The 25,489-nt window shown below is 40.0% G+C and overlaps 1 protein-coding gene across 1 annotated transcript in view; it reads left to right on the top strand.

Annotated features, from left to right (window-relative positions):
• COMMD8 (COMM domain containing 8) overlaps positions 1 to 19,577 on the top strand; it is a 41,018-nt gene extending 21,441 nt beyond the window's left edge. Inside the window, exons 4-5 of the mRNA XM_063459930.1 lie at positions 17,604 to 17,759; positions 19,071 to 19,577. Of these exons, the coding sequence (XP_063316000.1) occupies positions 17,604 to 17,759; positions 19,071 to 19,091 (177 nt within the window). The 3' untranslated portion in view covers positions 19,092 to 19,577. The remainder of the gene's footprint in view (positions 1 to 17,603; positions 17,760 to 19,070) is intronic.
• Positions 19,578 to 25,489: the final 5,912 nt, after the last annotated feature.

Genomic DNA, 25,489 nt, shown 5'->3' with positions numbered 1-25,489 from the left:
GGCCTTTCTTCTACGTCTCCTTAAGTTTATTTTGTCACACAACTATTTTTTGTTTAACAATCGTATATACCACCAGGTAAGGGGTACTGCTATGGGGACGGCCTGTGCCCCCTCATATGCGAACCTTCACCTGGGTTGGTGGGAACATCAGATCCGTAACTCAGATATGTTGAGAGAATACTTACCTAAGGTATATCGCTATATCGCTATATCGATGACATCTTGATTGTCTGGCAGGGCACCCCCCGGGAATTCTCAGATATGGTAGTACTACTTAACCATAATGATGAAAATCTTCGATTTTACATCTGAATTCGGAGGACGTTCCATAAATGTTCTTGATGTGACTATTAGTATTAGCGAAGATGGCACATTTCATTCCACGTTGTTTAGAAAACCCACGGCAACTAATTCTCTCCTACACTGGACTAGTCACCATCCGCGACCCCTCAAGGAGGGTATTCCGGTGGGCCAGTATCTTCACCTTCTGAGAAATTGTAGTGACATCCAGGACTTTACAATGAAAGCGAAACAACTTCGGCAACACTTCAAGGAGAAGGGCTACCCGAATCGCTGTTTCAAAGGGCATATAAAAGAGCACTCCAAACTGAGAGGAGTGACCTACTGTGTGACCTTCCGAAAAAGAATATCAACAAGGATGCTGGAAATATCCGTATGATTGCAACATTTGATGTAGGGTGGCCAGAAGTACGGAAGTCACTTGAGAGATTCTGGCCTATCCTACTAAATGATGTACATCTTAAGGATGCTCTAAGCCCACATGTTAATATTACAGATAGACGGGGACGGAATATTCGTGACTTTCTGTTACCTAGTCATTTCTCCACTAAACCACAGCTGCGTGCCACTTGGTTGGGTACCCCTCCAACTGGCACATATGGCTGTGGTAGATGTGTAGCCTGTAAGTTTATCCTTAAAGACTCCAGGACTGTTGGCGATAGCAAAGGACAAGGTTCCTTTAAAATGTAAACTTTTTTTAATTGTAATACAAAGGGCCTTGTATACCTGCTATTGTGTACGTGTGAACAGAAATATGTGGGGAAAACGTTTAGGGCTTTTAAAGACAGGATCATGGAGCATGTAAGATCCCCTAGAAATCGTCTTGAGACACCTATCTCGAGACACCTTAGAGAATACCACCATGGGGACTCTAATAACCTAGGGTTCTGTGGACTAGAATTGGTAAAAAGGACCCCTAGACGTGGAGACTTCGACAAAACCTTAAGACCGAGGGAATCTAGGTGGATATATGAACTGAAGACACTCCAACCCTTAGGTTTGAATGAGGGCTTCTCCTTTGCCCCCTTCATATAACCACTATTTTGAATAATGTCCTGTTGATATATACATATATATTTTTTTCTTTACTAAAACAACCAGCTGTATTGAAGGATTTATTCTTTCCCACTCTTTTTTGTCTTTTTGTAATGTATATATTTTCATTTATTTGTAAAATGTAATATTAATTTATTATCTTTATTTTTCTTTAATTCCCCTTCTCTTAATCCCCACTGCCTACCCTTTCCAGAATGGCTCTATTTTTAGCCGTCATAGATTTGCCGGAAAACATTGAAGTATCTACTAATTTGAATATGGGCATATTCCCCTACTTAAGTTTAATAATGGCCATAAGTTTTCTGGGCAACTTTCCACTTATATATATACCGTGACGAGATTGCACGGAATTTCCAATTCACTCCCTGTACGAAGTTCTTGCGCATGCGCCGATATCGGTGTTCTGACATGCGCACTAACTGCACAGTTAGTTCATGTACTATATGGGGCTCTGTCCAGTGCGCATGCACGGATATTTTGGCATGACATGTGCAGTAACTACAACCCCTCCCCACGAGATGGACAGACGGCACTGGCTACTCGCGACCAATGACGGCAGATGGGAGGTGTGTAGGAGATATTTAAATAGATGAAGGGGGAGACTTAAGTTGGTTTACTTTACTTTGCTTTTGAGAAAGGCGGTTAGTCTGCCGAAACACGCGTCGGGCTTTTCCGATGCTTAGTCGTTGATTTTTATTTAACTCTAGTGAACTCATATTGGCAGTGTGTTACACGTTATTTGGGCTGGTCGGCCTTGGTTACAATGTGTTAGGGAGATTGGGCTTTCTATATGGAGCTATTCTAGGTAGAGTTATCCAGCTTATGTAAAGCTTGGACTCCCTTTGAGGTTACTACTAATTTATATTCTTTTCTCCTATTACATGCCCTCCTCTATCCTTTCGATTTCCATTATTTTTGTGTAACTCTGCACTTTCTGCTTATTTGGTCCTTAGTGACGACCTGCAAGGTTTAGTTTATATTGCAACAATTACCTTTAGCAACAACTCTGTTATAAGTTGGACTGCTACATTGTCTAGGGATTGATACAGCTATATCGTTGCAGTTAGCAGGAATGATTTATCTATGAGTTCCTAGGTGTTTTGTTTTTACCTAGTTATTTCAAATAAAGTTTATTTATTTTCTTGTTAAGACGTTGTTTTGGGGTGGTTTGAAGGAGATCAGCCCGTTTGCATACGGGGTGGTCTTACCTTCACCCTTTTTTCCCCTCTTCTGTGCTCTATGCCCTTTTGCCACCCCTATAACCCATTTTTCTTCGTACTTCCTATTGGGTTTTCTACTTAGGGAGTACTTCTATCTATAACATCTCCTATATATACCTGTACATGTATAAGTATTACTATTTCTTATTGATACACAGGGAGTGGTGTGTGTATTTGGCACTTGTTGCTCTCAAGTACCTTTTTTATTACTTTGATTTTAGGGTGTTGTGGAACACCTTTTTCACTCCAGTACTGTGTTTTTATTTTACTGTGTAAGTGCCATTCACTTTTCTTTTCTCTTTACGGAATGTCTTTATGTCCTTAAAGGGAAACTATAGTGCCAGGAAACAAAGTTGGTTTCCTGGCACTATAACTCCCTATAGAGCCCCCTTCCCTTGTTTTAAAAAAACAAAAACCCTCTGTCACTTACCTGATTCCAGCGCTGATGTACCTGGGCACTGGTTTGAGCTCCATCCGCTCCTCCCCCGCCGGCTGATGTAATGCACATGCGTTGCAATGGACGTGCTTGCATTAGTATGTCCCCCATAGGAAAGCATGTATAATGAGCATGAGGGCGTCCAGTGTAAGGCGACCGAAAGGTAGACAGCCACTAGTGGTGGAGCTAACCCTCAAAGATATTTATTAGTTTATTAAAAACTGCAATAATTACCATTGCAAGGATTTATGCACCCTTTAAGGGGTTAATATAGTGAGAGAGCCCTTAGGATAATTTCACATCATTCCTTCTTGGAATGTCCAACAAACCCTAAATTGTGTGTCATGATTTTGCTCTATTCTTCAGGCCTCCACTTATTTGAGGATTTAATAACTGAATTTTACATTTGGCATTTAATTTCTTTCTAGTGTTCATGTAGGCACCATAAGCACTTCAGCATATTGAAGTCCTGTCAGCATCCGGTTTAGTCACCGTTTAATAGAGATTATCAGTTCCCTGCAGCCCAGCCTCAAATAGCGATATAACGCTCTCAACCATTTGTTACCCTCTACCCCTGGTGTGGCGGGGGCGGTACATAATGGGGCATCTGTCATAGCATCCTTGAATGCTGGCTGTAAGATGCTGAGGACCAGAAAATCACTACTTGGTTCGCAGAGATGCTTATTTGATTTTGTCATGTTTTGAGGTAATTGTTTATAATTTTGTGCCAGTATTCAAACAATCAATAATGGTATATCCTATTTAAAGGTATGCAAATGTGGCTTTAGGTGACTGGATCCCACCCATGTCCGAAGGAAATTAAGTAGTTTAACGTTTTCTCCCAAGCTGCAGTGCTCTCTCTGAAGCTGGTCCTGCCTCCATGGGTGGTTCTGCATCCACGGGAGCTATTTCAGAGGATGTGCCTTGGCATTTAAACCCTGCATTTAAAGGGACTCTATAGTCACTAGAACAACTACAGCTTATTGAATTTGTTTTGGTGAGTAGCTTTTTGCTGTTCGAGAAAATGCAGTGTTTACATTACAGCCTAGTGATAACTTCACTGGCCACTCCTCAGATGGCTGTTAGAGATCCTTCCTGGGTCATGGCTGCCTAAAATGCATCCAAACATTGTGTCTCCCCCCTCTGCATGCAGACACTTATTTTTCCTCATATATATTCATTGATTCAATTCATCTCTATGAGGAGATGCTGATTGGCCAGGGCTGTGTTTGAATTGTGCTGGCTCTGCCCCCTGATCTGCCTCCTTGTCAGTCTCAGCCAATCCTATGGGGAAGCACTGTGATTGGATCAGGCTACCACTTCTGATGATGTCAGCAGACTGCTTGTTTTTTTTGTTTTTTTGTTAGGCAAAGTTACAGCTTCTGGCTTGAATACAGTAAGGTGTTGCTATATTTATGGAGGCATGAGGGGCCCAGGGGGGCTAGATAGTGGTTTTAACACTATAGGGTCAGGAATACATGTTTGTGTTCCTGACCCTATAGTGATCCTTTAAAGGACCACTATAGGCACCCAGACCACTTCAGCTTAATGGAGTGGTCTGGGTGCCAGATCCTTCTAGGATTAACCCCGCCTGCTGTAAACATAGCAGTTTCAGAGAAACTGCTATGTTTACATATGGGTTAATCCAGCCTCTAGTGGCTGTCTCATTGACAGCCGCTAGAGGCGTTGGCGTCTTCTCACTGTGAAAAACACTGCCTTTTTTTCTGATAAAGGCAAAATTTACAATGCTCAGCCAGCAGGGAAACTGCTGTATGCCACAGAATCACTACAATAAAGGATTACTCTAAGTACTGTGACCACTTCAGTGTTTGAAGTGGTCATGGTGGTAGGATTCTGGATTTGCAGCGTTCTGCTTGCAAGGCTAATCTTACAACACCCTACCTCTCTCTGTCCCTGCCATCTCCCTACCTTACTTATTTTTCCTTCTATTGAAGATCCCTCCTCTCTTCTCCAAATCAGAGTGTGTCCATGGGCTCTGAGCTGGTGTAATGGTCCAATAGCAGGATTCTCTTTTCGAAGCCTCTGATTGGACCAAGAGAGGCTCTTGGTGACATGAGATGAAAGGGGAGAGAGATCAGCGCTGAGAGCTCCACCCTGTTTTGGATTACAGGTACATTTTAACACTTTTTTATTTAACCTTTTAAGGGGTGAACCTGTTGGCAGTGACCAATAGGGCATTGTAAAACAAAAAAAAGGAAAACTGACCTTAAAAGGGCTGGAGTGACCCTTTAAAAAGCTTAAAGGGTTACTATAACCCTTTAAGTCAGTTTTCCTTTTTTTGTTCTGGTCACTATAGTGTCCTCCTGAGACATTGTAGTAAATATTAAAGGGGATAATGGTTACAAATAAACAATTGATTTCCTATGGCTGGACATTTGATTAGTGCTGGTAATCTGCACATTCATTGGCAGTACTGCTAATTATGTGTTAAATCGCAATCTGTAGGCACAGACATACATTTTATCTAAAAATGTATAGGCACAGTATACATTTTTAGTCCATGTAAAGTATGTTTCTTTTTAATGAAAGGCTTCTGTTTATTTTAATGGTTGAGATATATATATATAATCACACACACACACACACAAAATCTGTTGAAATTCTGCCTTTCGTTTGCAAGAAGCTGCAGATTAACAGGTCTGAAAAGATCAATTTGTCTGATTACTCTGATCAGAGCGCCTCTCATGTACCAATGCTTGTCAAAAAACAATTAAGATGCACACAGTGTCATTGTTTGCTAGCACAGTGGAAAATTACAGGAGATATACAAGACCCTAGACGTGACTCGAACGACTAGTCTGTCCCTGCCCTAAACTTACAAAATAGCTGAATGATTTCACATCTTACAAAACAAAATGTTAAATAGTGAAGCATTGCTGAAAGAGATTTTCAGATTGGTTTAAAGAGTCATAATCCTGTTCGTTGAACCTAGATCCACTTTTATTTCATCTCAAGTGTCGACCAAGTTAAATTGTTATGATGCGCCGTGTATCACTTTATTTGCGTTCTGTCATAATACCCGGGATGATCTTTCGAGATGATCTTTTTGGCAGAAAGTTATTTAACATTGTTGATGAATAATGTACTGAATTTGCACTTTTCTCCTTCCATCTGTCTTCCTTCTGTAACACTGTTTTTTTTTTTTTGCTTTGATTTTTTGTTTTTATTTATATATATATATTATTTTTTATTTGATTTTTCGTTGGCAAACTCTAGCCAAAGAAAACAAATATAATTTCATCTTTGTCAACTGACACACTGAGGCAGCTCTAGTCATCGTTTAAAGGATTCCCTCAAAATTCACTTAATCCCCCAGGTTCAGCAATATCTTTTTGTAGTTAACTTAGATCAGGACTGAATTTAGGAACTGTCCATTTTAGTCATAGTATTGGGAATTTTGCTGTTTTGGTCTATAAATCATTTGTGGACAGGTGAGCTGACCATCATGTTAAATTACTGTAGTATGGGAGGTTAACGTTTTTATAAGAGGGAAAGATTGGTGGCATGTAATTATTTAGAAATTAAAAAAATAAAAATAAACCCACCTTTCATCCAGCAGTGTCTCAAATGGATTATCTCGGCTAATCATTTGTCACATTGCAAGGACAGCATCTAGGTACCAAGATCACTTCATTGAGCTGTAATCGTTTTTGTTCTTAAAGTGTCCCTTTAACTCAAAGCTGCCTCTTCATTCTATGAAGAAGTTATTCAATGGCCAAAGGGTTCATTCATTTTTATGAGTAGGAACTTAGGTGGAAGGGGAACAGTAGGGGGGGGACAGGTAGCCTCTTTACCACAGTGTTTGCCTCCCCGAGCAGGGATGCTGTAGAGCAGACACTCACAAAGGGTTATTTACTAAAGCGAGAATTCAAAGCCATTAAAAATTTAAGGTTTTACCAAACGGTAAAAAAAAATCCGCTCTACTTTCATTTTGGCTACTGTGGCTGTAAATTTGATATTAATTTGAAATTCACACTTTAGATAATCCGAATACAAAATGCTTTGAGCATTTTCCTGACATGAACTTACTTTCTCAGTGCGATTACATCCTGATAACCTCTATGGACAATTTTATTTTTGGGGGGAAGTGGAGAGAGGAGGGAGACTGTCTTGATTAAAGGGTCTTCCCACGCAACCAGGGAACCTCAATTTCAGTGCCAGCCTTCCTGCTCCTAATAATTGACAAGCATCTACTTGTTAATCTCCTAGACTAGGTTTGTCTAATCATAACCTTTGCATTCTAATCTAGGCATGGTGTGTGTGTTGGATAAGTATGGAAGGAATCTCACAATTTAAATGCCATCTGGGAGAAAAAGTCTTATAATTAAAGGGATTCTCCAGTGCCAGGAAAACATATTCGTTTTCCTGGCACTGCAGGACCCTCTAGTGTCCCTCTATCTCCCCCTCCCCCCATCCCAAGTTGCTGAAGGGGTTAAAACCCCTTCAGTGACTTACCAGAGTCAAGCGCCGATGTCCCTCGGCGCAGTCAGGTTACGCCTACGCTCCTCCCCCGCTGTCAGCCGGCGGGGGAGACCTAATGCGCATGCACGGCAATGGCCGCGCACGCGCATTAGGCCTCCCCATAGGAAAGCATTATACAATGTTTTCCTATGGGGATTTTGGCGACGCTGGAGGTCCTCACATTGCGTGAGGACGTCCAGCGTTGTTTTAAAACACTTTTCGTGTTCTATGAACACAGAAGAACTTAACCCAGCAATGTAAATATTGCAGTTAATGAACACTGCAATAATTACACTTGCAGGGTTAAGGGTAGTGTGAGTTGGCACCCAGACCACTCCAATGGGCAGAAGTAGCCTGGGTGCCTGGAGTGTCCCTTTAAGTTAGCCAATTTGTAAGCCTCGTCGCCCTGTGACACCGTGACAGGGGACCCCCTGCTTCATAAGTTGTATTTAGCATAGGTTGTTATGGCACATAGAGTAACCCATTAGTTTATTGAAGTACCTGCTTTGTTAGTTGCCATTGTTATAGGACTTTGCTGTTTTTCTGCTGCACTGTGTATACTTGGGTTTCTAAAAGGTAGATTCACAGACAACGGCTGTGTATAGATAAATAATCCATACTGTTTTTCTTCTCTCTTGCTCGCTCTCTTTCTGTACCAGGAGCTGCAGTGTTCTACTGCATTCTCGGTAGATGTAGTGGTGAATGCTAAGCAATTTACTTCAACCAAAATGATCTGACATATTGCCTGGCTGACCTTACAAACCCAATTTTAAGAAACAAATGTCCTTTCCCAATAATATGTATTCATTAGTGAGTTCTTCGCAGTAGCCTGGCAGTAAGGAAAATTACTCCAGAAACACCTTTTAGATGTTCAATTTTTTAGCTTCTTACAAAAATGTCCAGTCTGCTATCCTGAGCGAAGCATATTGGGTATTTGCTTGAAATAGTAGAATTGTAGTGCAGCCTGCAAGCCAAGTGCATTAATTTACCACTAACCTTCCTTTATTTACAATTCACAGCTCTACCTCTCTTGATTATCAATAGCTTTCTCTTTTTGTTTTCTGACCTCTTGTAATGATCTGGTCAGTCCCTGTGGACAGGTTTCTTGTTTATTTTCTAGGTTTGTGTGTGTATTCTGGCTGTTTTTAATTTGTTTCTTTCTAGAAATGAATTGCCACTGCAATCTACCTGGTTGTGCATTACTCCCAGAAAGAGATGTGCTTTGTATTTTTGATCTTTTTTTTTATTTAAGGGGGACTTGTCCTGCCCTCTCTGCTCTTTTTTTTTTTTTTTTTTTTTTAGAATAGATCTATTGTGTGTACGTACGTATATATTTATTACAAATGGAAGTATTGTAATATTGTATTTTATATGCATTTGAGAAGTGAAAATTGCTCTTACAACCAACAGAAAAACACAATTCCATCTTCTGCTTGATACCGAATTATGTGCTTGATTACATTTCAGTGGTGGTTGTAACGTGTAATGGAAAATGTGAGAACGTGTAGAGATATGGTGAGAACTCTGTTCATTAATGAGCTGTTGAAATTAAAAGCTTGGTAATGGTTTAGGTATTAATTAGAAAAAGGAGAAACAATGTCACTAAATCCGAACTAGTTTAGATTTGAGACAAAGTGGTCAGTTTGGGTAGTACCAGATCCCCCATGGGCCTGAACCCTTAAAGTAGTAATATATAGAAATGAAAGAAATCCCCAAAAGGGGGGGAGTGGGGGAGAGGGGGAGGATTCCTATCTGGTTTTTAAAGAAAGACTAAGATGATGAATAGTTAACTAATATTGTTACAAAACTTGGTAGGATAAAGATGCAATTCCTCCAACAAAATCACTTAAAATGTATCAAAAAATGGTTAAAATTTATTCAATTAAATACAAGAGGATACAACTCGATACAAAGTATAACACCTGGGGAGAAGGGTAGCCTTTACTGAGATAAATTCCCCTGTGTTAATCCTTGAACTCAAATCTCTGTAGATACTAGTGTGGCTCAAATTGGCCAAATATTCCTATTGCTACAAAGATGAACAGGGAAACAGAGGGAAAGGATTCACTAAACAGTGAACTATTATAACCTCTACAATAAGAGGACTGCGATAAAAATGGAAATAGAGGAAATAGGCTAATAGGTGGGATGTACTTGGAAGGGGGGCGTGGGAAAACTTGGAGATGCGCTGTAAATAAGGCTGTGAAGAGGGCACAAATCCCATATAAATGCCTATTGCAGTCAGTGAGTGTAGTGTCCATCCTGCTCAATTAAGAGGGATAGTTTCCACTAAATAAACAAAGTCTCCTCTATGCTGGATCCCTTAACCTAAGCCCTGGATCTCCTAACAAACACCTTCATGGGTATTCTAATCTGACAGCTAACCCAAACTAGATAAGCCATTCTCTGCTCGATCCTACCAAGACTACAGAATGAAAAAAATAAAATTAAAGTGTTGAGTGCATAGTGCTCTTAGTGCTCCAAATAGTGAGAGCGTTTCTGTGTGAACAACGGCACCTTTGTCAGGGGATAATCGTCGAGGGGGAACCAATCAGCACCCCTGTGTGTCCATCCGAGCCACGTGTCCTCATTATTATTATTATTTATAAAGTGCCAACAAGTTCCGTAGCCCTGCACAATGGGTGGACTAACAGACAAGTATTTGTAACCAGATGAGTTGGACACACAGGAATAAAGGGATTGAGAGCCCTAGTCAATGAGCTTACGTGCTAGAGGGAGTGGGGTAATGTGACACAAAAGATAAGGGTAGGGTTGAAAAGTAGGTTACTAGGATAGTGTTCATTGAGGGCTTAGTGTTTTGTTTTGATGACAGTTGCAGGAGAGGAATCAGGGTGCAGGGAGGGAAAGCTTTAATTGATATGCTTTCCTAAAGCAGTAAGTTTTCAAATATTTTTTTTTTTGAAGGAGTGGAGATTGGGTGAAAGTCTAACAGAGAGGGGAAGGGGTTCCATAGGAATGGTGCAGCCCTAGAGAAGTCTTTAAGGCAAGCATCAGAGGTAGGAGTACGAACAGAGGTTAGACGTAGGACTCCAGCAGAGCCTAGGGTATATTTAGGACATATTTGTGTATTAGTGAGGATAAGTAGGTTGGAGCAGCATTGTGTAGAGATTTATAAGCAAGTATCAGGATTTTAAATTGAGTCCTATATCTTACAGGAAGCCAATATAGGGACTGACAAAGGGGGGAGGTGCGGGCGGACAAGAAGATGAGCCTCGCCGCCACATTCATTATACACTGTAACGGGGCAAGTTGGGAACACGTAAGACCACTGAGGAATCAAATAGGACACCTAGGCAGCGAGCCTTAGAGGTAGAGCGGATGGTGGCGCCTTTGACTTGGAGGGACACAGACAAGGGAATAGCAACACTTGAGGGAGGAAACATCAGAAATTCTGTTTTGGACAGGTTCAGTTTAAAGAAATGACCAGCCATCCAGTTGGAAATCGCAGAAAGGGAGTCAGAGACACAAGTCAAGAGGGGTGGTGAGAAATCAGTGGAGGACAGATACATTTGCATGTCATCTGCATAGAATGATACTGGAAGCTGATGAGGTTACCAAGGGAGGCAGTGTAGATTGAGAACAATAGGGGACCAAGGACATACCCTTGGGGAACAAAAATAGAGAGGGATTGGGGAGAAGAGGCAGAGCCTGAGAAAGAAACACTGAATGAGCACTGGGAGAGGTAGGAAAAGCACCAGGAGAGAGCGCGGTATCTCGTAGACCGAGATTACAGAGAATGAGAAGAAGCTGTTGATGATCAACGGTATCAAAAGCAGCAGAAAGGTCGAGGAGAATTATAATAGAGTAGTAGCCATGGGATTTTGCAGTGATAAGATCATTGGATACTTTGGTCACAGCTGTTTCAATAGAGTGGTGAGCACAGAATCCAGATTGAGACGGGTCAAGCAGAGAGTTGATTTCGAGAAAGTCTGTCAATCTCACGTACACAAATCTCTCAAGGATCTTGGAGACAAACAGCAGTAGTGAGAGAGAGCTGTAGTTGGACGGGGAATTAAGGTCAAGGTTATTTCAGAATCGGGGTTACAGTTGCATGTTTGAAGGGTAGAGGAAATGTGCCAGAGGGAGAGATTGAAAATTTGTGAAAGGCAGAGCAAGAGAAGGAGAACAAGTGTGGAAGAGATACGAGGAAATAGGATCGAGGGAACAGGGGGTGGGACGGGAGGAACGGAGCAGAGCAGAAACCCCTTCTGCTATAGCTGGTACAAATGAGCATAGGACATCTGAGGGAGTGTGGTTAGGGGAACGTTTGGTAGTGAATGGAGAGAGATGAGATCTCTTCCCTGGTTGTAGAAATCTTCTCACTGAAGTTAGTTGCAAAGTTTGTGGCGGTCAAGTTGGTAGGAGGAGGAGGCACGACAGGGTGCAGAAGAGAGTTAAAAGGACCACTATAGTGCCAGGAAAACAAACTCGTTTTCCTGGCACTCTAGGGTCTTTAGGTCCTCCCCACCCTCAGGGTCCAACTCCTGCTGGGCTGAAGGGGTCTAACACTTGCCTTTCTCCAGCGCTGGGATCCCTCTACTCCTCCTGCCAACGTCGGTGCCGAATGCGCATGCTCGCCCACATTCAAACTGTGATTTTCACAGTGAGAATCGCGGAAGTGCCTGTAGCGGCTGTCAGTGAGACCACCACTAGAGGCTAGATTTACCCTAGTGTAAACATAGCAGTTTCTCGGTTGGGGGCGATAAATGATGGCAATTCTTAGAGGAGTGGGTTTAAATAGACGACCGTTTGAACTTCAAAGGATGTAAAGAATAGGGCAGGGGCAGGGAGGATCGGTTGAAAGGTACATTGAGGGGAGAGAAGGATGCCTACACCACCTCCTAGACTGTTGTTTGGTCTAGGAGTGTGGGAGAATTGTAGCCCACCATAACATAAGGAAGGAAGCAGGAGTAGCAGTATTAGAGGGGGACAGCCAGGTCTCAATGAGTGCAAGAAGTGTGAAAGAATTTGAGATGAAGAAGTTGTGTATGGCTGTTGATTTTATATTGCTGCAGGTGGAGCGGGTGTTCCAGAGTGCACACTGGATATTGGTAGATGGGGATAGACAGCATGGTGTTGGGATGACGTATGTGTGGTTTCTGGTTGACTTAGTGTGAGTAGAGAAGATGATGGGCCCTGGGTTGGGAGAGACCTCTCCAGCTGCTAGAAGCAGGAGGAGAGAGAGAGACAGAAGGTGTGAGCGGGAGTCAGAGATGAGATCGAGTGGGAGAAGGATGGAGAGAATAGAGAAAAGAGTACAGGGCATGAGATGAAAGAAGGAGGGAGTGCAGCATAGTTAATGTGGAGGTTGTTGGGAGGTTGAGGGAAGTAGGTGTAAGGCAGGTCGCGACAAATTCCAGGTCGCCATGGCGACTAAGAATTTTTTCCTGGACCTGGGGGTTTGTCAGCCCATCCCCTCCTTCTCCTGTCTATCTCTGAGCGCCGGGAGGAATGAAGGGAACTGTAAATACTTCCTCCCGGCGCTAAGACCGCATAGAAAAAGCTGGCAGGGAAATAGGTTGAGATGTCTTTGGTCGCAAAGCTGCCCGCCCGACCACCTATTCTGCAGAGCCACATGCAGTCCCCGCTCATTTAACAGAGCAGCACGCCCATTCCCCTGCACTTAGTCAGCGCCGAGAGGAAATAGTGAAGTTCCTTTCACTTCCTCCCGGTGCACTGAGATAACAGACAGGAGAGTGGGGTCTGGATCCTATCAGCCGCATCCAGCCCGACGGTAACCTGCTCCTAGCCCCACTGGACCCAAGGAAAGCCCATCCTGTGCCCACAAGGTAGGTAAGAGGAGGGTGGTAATATATGTATTTATCTTTTTTTCTCTCTGTGTGTGTGTGTGTAAAAAATACTAAATAAAAAAATACTTTGTGTGTGAGAGAATGTGTCTGTCAGTGAGTGTACATATTTATGAGTGTGTGTCTGTGTGTGCCGTTCTGTATGTTTGTGTATATGTGTGTCTGTCTGTGTGTATGTCTGTTTCAGTCTCAGTGGATGTACATGTTTAAGTCACCAGCTCACATGGGAATGGTGTTTTTACTTACCTTTTTTCCAACGTGCACGCCTCCATAGCTGAGATAATCAGTCTTGATGATCTCAGCCAATCCAACACTTTTCTATAGGAAAGCATTGGGAAGCTGTTGAGCATGTGCGGCAAAATGCTGCACTCATCAGCATCTCCTCATAGAAATGCTTAAAATCAATGCATATCTATGGGGAACATTCAGAGTGTGGAGATGCTGAATGAAGATAGACTCTTTAGTGTCTAGAGCAGAAACTTTAGTTAGGATTTAGTTTTTTTTTCCCCAACAACAAATGTACACTTTTTAAAGGACCAGGCTTTAGACACCAGAGCCATTACATTAAGCTACATTGGTTCTGGTGAATATAGTGTTCCTTTAAGAATTTTATTTTTGTTGTTGGGAAAAAAACTGGCTCTTAACTTTTTTTAGCTGGCTCCTATATTTAAAGCAAATTTGTCAAGCCCTGGTGTAAGGAGAGATTTTTGATATTGAAGGAGAAAAGGGAAAATTAGAGGACAGCAACTCATTAGGGCTGGCATCATTGCAAGGCGGGGAAAGCGGGCGGAGCTATGACGTGACGTCTTTAAGTCCGTTTTGTTAATGATTCTGTTAACGCCTATTTTAAGTCGGGAAAACCTTCTCCCCTGCTTGCGTGTGTATTCGGTGTGAGTTTAACAGTCATTCACCCCTCCTCTAATACAGCACCATAGCAGCTAGATACTTAATGATATTATTCTTCGTTTATAATAGACTCTGATAGTTTGTAGATATAGGTGACTGTAAAGATCATATTGTTGATAAGCGGCAAAAATAAATTAAAAAGTGCCTAGCCGATTATGCTAAATATGTAAATTATGTTATACATATAGAGGGGACATACAGAAGTGTCTAAAATAGGTTATAGTAGTTACACACTGTTTTTTACAACATCTATTGCCACCGTTATTTGATGATTCCCTGTGGTGGTTTTATCTCCCCCTCTACACCCCTCCCCCTTTATTTATGCTAAAGGTTTGATCAGGTTAGATGAAGGGTTACTATCCAGTGGAGAGGTAGTATACAGACCGGCTAATAGGTGGGATATACTTGGGAGGGGGGTGGGGTGGATAAGGAATTGTATCTTTATCCTACCATGTTTTGTAACTATATCAGGTGGCTATTTATCATCTTATACCTTCTTTAAATACCAGATAGGAATCCCCCCCTTTTTGCAAGAATTAAGTTCTAAATATGCAGATATACATAGTCTCCATAAGGAAAACTGATGCGTGCTATGCACTTTAAAGAAGCTTGTTATGAAGAGAGCGTAAAATAAACTTCCGGTTTTGGAATTTTAAGGATAGGTCTCCAGTGAGTGGAAGTGAAATATTGGTATACTCATATACAATCATGGAAAAAAAAAAGTAGACCCTCTTTGAATTCTATGGTTTTACATATAAAGGACATAACAATAACCTGTTCCTTAGTAACACATGACATCAGTCGGGTTGAGGTCTGACCTTTAACTGGGCTTTTGCAATACCTTGATTTAAAAAAAAAAAAATTCAGCCATTTTCAGTTGCATTGCGTAGTTTTGGCCAATCTTCAGCGGTCGGACAGATGACCTCACATTTGACTCTTGAATACTCCATGTCTTATGGCTGCAAAACAAGCCCAAACCCTCTCCCCAACATTACCGTGCCTGACAGTTGGTATTGGGTGTTTGGGGAAAACTACACACAGCATATCCGCACAGATGTGGTGCTGTGCATTATGGCCAAACCTCTCCACTTTGGTCTTCTCTGTCCAGAAGCCATATAATTTGTTCAGATGCAACTTTACAACCTAAGCCGTACTGCCATGTTCTTTTCAGAGAGAATAGACTTTCATTTGGCAACACTTGGCATACTTTTTCAGTCTTTTTCTAATTACACTGTCAATTAACTTTAACATACTAGCTGAGGCCTGTTGAGTCTGATTCTGGATCTTTGGGCTGCATTTGCTGGGAGGTCCACTTCTGGGAAGATTGGCAACGCTGAATGTTTTCCACTTTTGAATAATCTTTCTCACCGTAGAATGATGGACTTTAAATTGTTTGGAAATGGCCTTATAACCCTTCCCAGTTTGATGTGCAGCAACAATTGCTTATCTAAGATCATTGCTGATGTCTTTACTCCTTGGCATTATGTTGGCATTGTGTTAACAAACGCCTTAATGCTCCAGACCACCAAACCGTTAAACCTTCGCTTTCATAGAGGTGGTCATATTTGTTGATGATCAACTAATAAGTTGGTCATACTTGTTGATGCTACCTAACCCCTAAATACCTATGGAATTAGTAAGGTTGGTTTGTTTTTATTAAATCATGACATGGTATAATATGTTATGTGTTGTACATCTGAGATTACATTTACCTAATTTTAAGACCTTCTAATGAGCAGATGAATGTTATGTCCTGATTTGTAAAACTAGAATTCAGACGGTGCACTTTCTTTTTCCATGACTGTGTATAGAGTGCTAGAGTATTAAATGTTTTGTAAATTTTATACCTATGACACGCAGGATTAAAAGAACAATCTAATGATAAAATAAATATATATTGTTTAAGTTGTGTTCCTTTTTCATTTAGAATTGAGTAGTTTTGCAATGACTCGGTCAAAGATGGAGAAAACCGTTAAAGTTACCAGATATCCATCACCTGAATAGTCTCTTCAATCCATCCCAATCTTTGGTCCTGTTCAATGTTTGTTTTATATAAAGAAGCATTGAGGTCCTATGGCATATGTAAGGCAGTTGCTGCGACTTGCCAGTGAAATTAAGTAACTAACGCAATGATAATGCCAAGCATAGTGTCCTCATGCAGTGTAGATTGAAGATCCTCAAAAATGGAAGGCTCTTAAGGAGGGAGCATCTCTAGTAACTGTCAGACAGCCACCAAAGGTGTGTCTTCAGCCAAATGTGAATCTTGCTATATCTCAGAAAAGGGAATCACTGTCTGAGCATATCTGCTACATTAAGATGTAGTGATTTTTCCCTTTAATGCAAGGGAAATAAAACAGACAACAAGCATAGCTGCATCATAAATAACCCCCTTTTTTGCTGTCCCGTCTCAAAAGTAATTACTTTACACTGCAGGACTTAACAGAAAATTGCTGTTTTAGTCCCTGCTTGTAGACAGAGGTCTCTGAAGACACCAGTGTTTTCTCGGTAATCCATTTCTCTGCAAAGTGTTGTGCCTGAACGACATTGCTTGTGGCTTGGTGTGCATTCTACAGAACATGAACAAATCCTGGGACTTCTGTGCTCATCCTGCTATATCTTTTTTTTTTTTTTTTTATCATATGAAGTAGGTTTGCTGGGAATCTTGTACATCTCTTGTGTTTTGTACCATGACTGAACAATTTTAACCTCTTTTTGTAGAACAAATGGCTGTAGCTCAATATTCTGCGTATCATATCATGTGGAAATAGAATTGTTAGTTTAATACTATTAATCCCACGCACACCATTCTATTACTTGTGCTATTGGTTAACTATAAAAGTCTGTTGTTTCTGTCAAGAAAGTGACAAATATTAACCTTATGCCTGCTAAACTCATTTGTTGAACAGTGGCATCCCAGCCTGTGGATTATGGATAATGTGTTCTGTGTGCTTTAGATTAAAACCACTGCTTCCTTGCTGAATTTTCACAAGTGCTCTTAATCAAAAGAGCAATATGACTACCATAACTATATGACTTCTTTAGAAGTTCATACCCACCCTCTACAAAAGTGAACCAGTCTACAAGGAGTTCTTCGAATGACTTGCTTTTTAATAATGAAGCCCTGCACTCAATGCCAGGAAAAAAGAAATAGATTAATAGCACCTTATGTACCTCAAATTGCCTGTGATGATGATGATGATGATTGTAACCTAGTAATCAGGTCTCGGTGGGGATCCTTCTGTGAATTAAGCAACTCTCTAAACAGGCAATGCATTTACCAGAGTATTGAGAAAGTCTGCAGTAGGTACTGACACATGCACTCATTTGGTAACATTTTTCTTTTGTCTTGGATTATTCTTTTTCGTTCCTCTGCAGCTTGCCCTCTCCAGTGATAAGCTGTCATCATTACAGATGCCGCTTGTAAACCTCGATCTGGATATTCAAGGAAATGGTGCTGTTACTCCAGTGTCTATTGAAATGAACAAAGAGGAATTGCAGAATCTTATAAACTCATTGGAGGCAGCAAATAAGGTACGTCATGAAACCTATATCTCATCAACCTGGCATCGTTTGTATGATTGCAAAGAAAAACATTTGGCCTCAAAATGGTGGAACCCTAAAAAGAACTTGCACAACTCAAGAAAAATACATTTATATAGAGGATGCATTAAAAAAGTCATAAAAAAAAAAATTGTGATCTCAAACAAATTGCAATTTGTCTAAATGTTGGCCTACTAGCAGATCTTCTGTTTTGTAACTCTGAAGTGCCATATGGGTGATCACACAAATGACCTGCGTAATGGACTACAGTTTTGTGATTCTGAGTTCAGGCAATGGCATCAGAAAGAGGACTGAAAGGAGAATAAGCTAGTTTTTTGTTTTTTGGTGGTGGTGTGAGGGGAAATAGCTTAGTTTGCCATGATGGACAAGAGGTCTGTCCAAAGAGGTGGGATAAGTAAATAGATCAAAAGAGGGGGGATGTGGGAGGAGAATTTAAACCGCTATTGGGGTTATTCATTAAAATGTGAATTCATAGTGAATTTCAAATTTAAGGTCAAAACAGTGGAATGGAAAACTTTATTCAAGTCAGCTAAGCTTTCATTTTGGATACTCTGGTCTTAAATTTGAAATTCACTTTGAATTGTCACTTTAATAAATAACCCTGTGGTTTTCCAAGCAACATTCTTCTAGACATTTTGACATGACCTATTCATGGAAAAATACCAGCATACACAGATTGTCTGTTTTTTTTTTTTTATTATTTTTTTTTTTTTACCCTTGCTGTACCAGTGTGGGAGATAGCCAGTGTCATTGATCCTAGTGTGAGACTGGTTAGGTTACTATTGTTCCTAGCCAGTGCCACATCAACCATGAGCCTGTTTAATTGATCCTGGTGTGCGATTGGTGAGATGCCTAGCCAATATATTCCAAGGATGATATTTGGGCAAGCTGAAGGAAAAACATGGACAAAGATCAGACTACACAAATTGATCATGATGGGATTCTGCCAAACCTAATGTTTCAGCTGTGCACTAGACTACTGGCAAATAGATAGACATTTGTAACAATTGATATATCCTTTAACCCCTTAAGGACACATGACATGTGTGACATGTCATGATTCCCTTTTATTCCAGAAGTTTGGTCCTTGAGGGGTTAATGTAAGGGGAGAAAGAAATCTGTTCTACTGTTAAGTTCCTGTTCACCAGTAAATGGTATTTGTTTTTCAACATGAACAATTTGGGTTGTTTATAGCCACCAAGATGGTTTCAGACTGAAAAAAAAAAAACTGCGTGAGAGAAAAACATAATAAACTTTAACTATTGTACTACTTGTTTGCAGGTTGTTCAGCAGTTGAAATGACTGGGATCAGAATATCATGACTGCAGTTTAACACTTCAGTGAAAACCTTAACATGTTCCTGATGTGGCAAGAGTTTTCTGTACTCATTTTAAATGATTAGGATGGTAAACATCACGGAGATCATTGAATGTATGCAGGCTCGTGAAATGTTCTTACTTCATGAATTGGCAGTGTATGGAAGCCAACTACAGACTAAACAGAATCCCTTCCATGTTGGAGGGAGATATTTCAATTAAGCCTTCTAATTCCGAGGAATGAAGTATATCCTTCTTAGATGTTTTTTCATTGTACTGAATTTCTTCGTATTGTCTTTGTTTTCCTGTAAACCATTTGTGATAATAACGGAACTATATTTTGTTTACCATTTTCCTAATTACATCAAATGGTTGTTTTCTCTGATCCAGGTGTACGCTTAAATGCTTGTTCAACAGTGCACAATGTAATCTAATGATTTAATGCACTTCAATACACATTTCATTTTTTTAACTCTGTCTTTTTATATGGATTCTTTAAACTTAAATTAGTGACTGTCATTGACATGCACCCTATGAGCTGCACAGGTATTTTTAGTATATTTAGGATGAATGGAGAAACAAAAAAAAGGGGGGTGATTTGTAAAATATTTCCGAAGTTTCTATTTTTAAAGGGGTACTCAAAGCACTAAAACCACTACATCTGAATGTATTTATTTTAGTGCGTAGATGCTGCTTCTAAGAAACGGCAATATTAAAATTTGGTGAAACACACCTCTAATGACTCTCATACAGACCGCAATTAGATGCACTTTCTAGTCAAAAACTTACATTTTCAAAAGGTACTCATTTTCAGTATCATTGCACACACTGTTGATGCAGCTGGGAGCAACAAACACTTTTTAGGATTGTATTGTCAGATCAAACCAAAAAGTGGCAGTAAATTGAGCAGGAAATTATCTATACACAAACTGCTTCATTAAGCATTGTTTTTGTGACGATAGTGTCCTTTTAAGCTGCATCAAGGAAAATTGTCCTGGCACTGAATTACATGTATGTTTCCCTTTTTTCTTTTTTCTTTTTACCCAGTAATCTGTACTAAAAGAGAAACACTCTAACATTTTCAAAGATAGAGTATTCCTCTTAAGATAATTATGTCCTATGTTTTTTGAATTTAAATATATTTCTCATTTAATACTTTAAAGGAAGAGGAGTAAAGGAATTGTCTGTTTAAAAAGTGCTCATGTTTTGTTGGTTTAAATTGAAACTAAAGGCTGCTTTTCTTCTAAACCCAGCCCAGTCTTCTCATATGAGAAAAGGAAGAATATGGTCCATTGTATGGTTTTGTTAAATGTCATTGTATAAGTCTATGTGGCATAGTTTAATATATTATGTTTGCGCAACATTCTAATACCGAGCAATGGTGATTTGGTATTTTCAATTGAATTATTACAGTAAACCAGTAATGCATTTTCACTTGGTTTTTGTTTTGGGCAATATTCACAGTTTTCTTTCCACCTCTAGATGGCACTATTATCTTGATCTTGGTTCAGCCATTGGCTGGATAATGGAATGAATATGTATGACTATCATTTTTCCTTTCTTCGGAAACATTGAGCTTCCATAAATGCATGAATACTGGTAACCTAGGCCCTTCTAATGCACTCATTTTACTTTGTGGATTCTGTTCTGAGCTTGAAGCACAAATTGAAAAATTCTTGAATAAAGATACACTCATGCTAACCAATATCCCCTAATACCTAGTTGTGCACATCTTGATGCTATATGCAGATGGGTTTAATATTTGAGAGTATTAAAGAAGGAACACTATAGTCACCTAAATTACTTTAGCTAAATAAAGCAGTTTTAGTGTATAGATCATTCCCCTGCAATTTCACTGCTCAATTCACTGTCATTTAGGAGTTAAATCACTTTGTTTCTGTTTATGCAGCCCTAGCCACACCTCCCCTGCCTATGATTGACAGAGCCTGCATGAAAAAAATACTGGTTTCACTTTCAAACAGATGTAATTTACCTTAAATAATTGTATCTCAATCTCTAAATTGAACTTTTATCACATACAGGAGGCTCTTGCAGGGTCTAGCAAGCTATTAACATAGCAGGGGATAAGAAAATCTTAATTAAACAGAACTTGCAATAAAGAAAGCCTAAATAGGGCTCTCTTTACAGGAAGTGTTTATGGAAGGCTGTGCAAGTCACATGCAGGGAGGTGTGACTAGGGTTCATAAACAAAGGGATTTAACTCCTAAATGGCAGAGGATTGAGCAGTGAGGCTGCAGGGGCATGTTCTATACACCAAAACTGCTTCATTACGCTAAAGTTGTTCAGGTGACTATAGTGTCCCTTTAACTATTCAAACCCATTCGTTTTGAAGCAGCCAAGTTACATTACCTTTTTTTTCTTGTAACTATTTAATACCTGTTTAGAGCTGCAAATTGGTATCAATCTTTGCAGCAGATAACCAATATTACTGGCACGCTACAGTTTGATCATATATATATATATATATATATCATTATATCATTAAGATCACACAGGTTTTAATTGATACATATTAATGTACTTTGGGGATTAAAAAGGCAATATACAAATTACTTTCCAAAAATTTATTAGAAGTAATATAGCTCCTTGTAGAAAGTAATAAAGCTAAGCAGTCTTTAAAAGGATCATCATGCCCTTGAATACATTATGTTAGCAATATGCAAGATGCAGCATTGGTACAGGTATATACTTTTTTTGTATAAAAAAAATAGAAACAAAAACACTACCTGTTAAATAGCTCATCTATTTTCTGACCTATCGGCAAATCCATTTAAATAAAGTTTTTATAGTCCTGTCCTCTTTCATACAATTCACATGGCAGTATGTCTGCCTTGAAGGCATATAAACAGTTTCATTTGAGCCAGCAGTTGGTCTGTCTTTTAAGAACATTTGCAACCTTGGTAATTAGCATCTAGGAGATGTTAACACAGGATCTGAGATAGGTTGGCACAGGACATTTTAGTAGACTCCTACAGCTTGCAGCAATCTTTGTTACAAATTAGTACTATTTGTCATATATAAATGGTTTAATTCTAGCTTTTTTTTCTTGTTTAAATTGTGCAGAAGTGCTATAAACAATTGGAGATCAGTCAATAAGCAGAAAGAAAAATTAAAAAGTTACATAAGAGTAACTCCAGTTTGCTGCAAAACAGCACATTTACATCATGTATAGTGATGTCCCGAACGGTTCGCTGGCGAATAGTTCCTGGCGAACATAGCGTGTTCGCGTTCGCCACGGATGGCGAACATATGCGAAGTTCGGTCCGCCTCCTATTCCTCATCATTGAGTAAACTTTGACCCTGTACCTCACAGTCAGCAGACACATTCCAGCCAATCAGCAGCAGACCGTCCCTCCCAGACCCTCCCCCCTCCTAGACAGCATACAATTTAGATTAATTCTGAAGCTGCATTCATTTTTTTTGTGTTTATTATACATTATCCTCCATAGCCAGTAACCTGTGTTTTATACATTATCCCCCATAGCCAGTAACCTGTGTTTATTCTACATTACCCCCCCCCCCACAACCAGTAACCTGTGTTTATTATACATTATCCCCCCACAACCAGTAACCTGTGTTTATTATACATTATCCACCCATAGCCAGTAACCTGTGTTTATTATACATTATCCCCCATAGCCAGTAACCTGTGTTTATTATACATTATCACCCCACAACCAGTAACCTGTGTTTATTATACATTATCCCCCATAGCCAGTAACCTGTGTTTATTATACATTATCACCCCACAACCAGTAACCTGTGTTTATTATACATTATCCACCCATAGCCAGTAACCTGTGTTTATTATACATTATCCTCCCCATAGCCAGTAACCTGTGTTTATTATACATTATCCCTCCCATAGCCAGTAACCTGTGTTTATTATACATTATCCCTCCCATAGCCAGTAACCTGTGTTTTTTATACATTATCCTCCCCATAGCCAGTAACCTGTGTTTATTATACACTGGAGTCTCAGACACGAGACATAATTGTTTGAATTGCAGACCACAATATAAGTGCTAAGGACAGACCCACCAAATATGTCCACACCACATTGCCAAAATACTGTAGGTGTGGTGAGCAAGATGCAATGAGAAAAATAAACAGATCTTTACAAAATTGTATAAGCAATTTCTTATAAGAGCGATCATTTGTGAACAAAATAAAAACATAATGCCCTAGAGCAGATGATAAAGAAATCTGAAGCTTTTACTTCCAGTGTGCAGTATAGCTAGGTAGAGTTGACTCAGGAGTAATACGCAAATTATAAGTAACAAATTAAATGTCTAGGGTAGTCTGGATCCACACATACATTTATGAGGGGGACTTTGTTAAATAAATCATAGCAATAAAATGTTGCAGTTGAAAAAATGAGCATTGTCGGGGTGGCAAGGCACCACCACCATATCAAAATGGGAAAATAATATGCCCTACTTACTGTAGAATGTTTTCAGTGAAGTAAAAACAAGTTGGCAACGGAAGAAGAAAACAATTATTATGGGAAATGGGTTAATGGGAGGGGGGGGGGGGGGGGAAATGAACCAGAAGCCATCTGCCTGCTTTTAATCATCTTATCAAACACACACAGAGTGGGACCTATAGAAATATCCGAGCAGCCCACTGCTGGACCCCAATCCAGGGTAACATGCCCAGAGAAATATTGGAACAAACCTGCTCCGTAAATACACACAGACTCTGCTGAGCTTCTATTCCAATTTAGAACTCATTACAGCAGCACAATTGTATAGTTCCATAAATGGAAGACCCTTATCCATATCTATTTTGTAGAGAGCTAGAGTAGAAAATCTAAGGCGGGGGAATTTTAAGCCAAATAAAATGGGTAAACTGTGTTTGAGCGTAGGAAGAAAAAAAAAAAAAGAAAATTGGGGAAGGGAGGAGGAAGTGAATAGGGACTGTCTGGAACAAAACAAGTAAAATAGCCACTCTACCAAACGATAAGAAACAAGAACCATGAAATTGGTCTGGGTAGTTTCCAATATAGGGAGGAAATTGACAATGTGTAAAGTGGAGGGGTTGGAGGAAAGCTGGATACCTAAGCATCTAATTAAAGAGGGGGTCTAATTAAAATGCTAGCGTCGCTTCAACTCCAATTTACACTGGGGGAAAACAATGTTTAAAATCAGGGATTTTGCTGGATTACTTTTATAACTAAAAAGTTTTGTGTATGTTTTTACTATGTGTCAATAAAGCAACCAACCTATGTAAAAAGAGGTAGTTCTGAAGAGCACAAGCCCTGGTGTACGGAGATGTGTGGAAGCATTGTCAATAATCTTAGCAGCATTTAATTGTTTTCTTTAAACATGTATCCTAGGCAAAAATGAGTGTTTAGTTACAACTAACAGGAGACAACACTGACTATTGTTAGAGGCATTTAAGGCTTTTGAGAGGTGGGCCCAGGCTTCCGAAGGATCTATGACTTTTTGTTGAAAAATATATAGCGCACCATAGGTGTCATGGAGCGTCTGTACCCAGAGTGGTACCTCCGTTGTAGATTCTCCCAGGTCCCGTAGTGAAGCAGTGATTATAACTCTCACATACACAAACATCAGTTGAGACTTGATGGGTACAAGAATTCAGCCAAACGAACGTACATTTACACCCAGACCCCAGGATGGGGTCTCTACTCAGAACTCCTTAAGCCCACCCAGGCATCTCTGTGTCTGGGAGATAATTGAGTTGATAACCGGTAAACTAAGTATCTCCAGAATAGAGAGATCGAAACATAGTACTACCCCCAAAACATCCATTAAACATTAAGCTATACATGCCATATATCATTTTAAAGGGAAGATCCGAGCGCCCAGTTTGGGAAAATAGCACTCGGATCCATGCAGAATTACAAGAAGAAAAAAAAAACAGAGCCAAAAATTAGGTACACTAAAGAGAGGGGGTAACCCCAAGAAGAAAATATCAGAGAAAAAGGGTAGTGTACCTATACAGTCTGACATTGAAACAAAAAATTCATAACTTACTGTTAAATCTCAGAAATAACGGACTAATCACTACCAGACATAGTACTCTGTTAATAAAATCAAAAAATCAATACATTTTATTGAAAAAACAACTTATCACAAAAATAATATGTGGTGAATGTGCCTGTGTACAAACGATTAAAGGGACACTCCAGGCACCCAGACCACTTCTGCCCATTGGAGTGGTCTGGGTGCCAACTCCCACTACTCCTAACCCTGCAAGTGTAATTATTGCAGTTTTCATAAACTGCAATAATTACCTTGAAGGGTTAACTCCACCTCTAGTGGCTGTCTACTAAACAGCCACTAGAGGTCACTTCCTCCTTCATAGCACAGATTATCTGTGCTAGAGCGTCACTGGATG

The sequence above is a fragment of the Pelobates fuscus genome, chromosome 6, assembly GCF_036172605.1.
Source record: "Pelobates fuscus isolate aPelFus1 chromosome 6, aPelFus1.pri, whole genome shotgun sequence".
In the NCBI taxonomy this organism is placed as follows: domain Eukaryota; kingdom Metazoa; phylum Chordata; class Amphibia; order Anura; family Pelobatidae; genus Pelobates; species Pelobates fuscus.
Note: the sequence above shows the minus strand (reverse complement) of the source record. Positions and strands in the feature narration are given on the sequence as shown.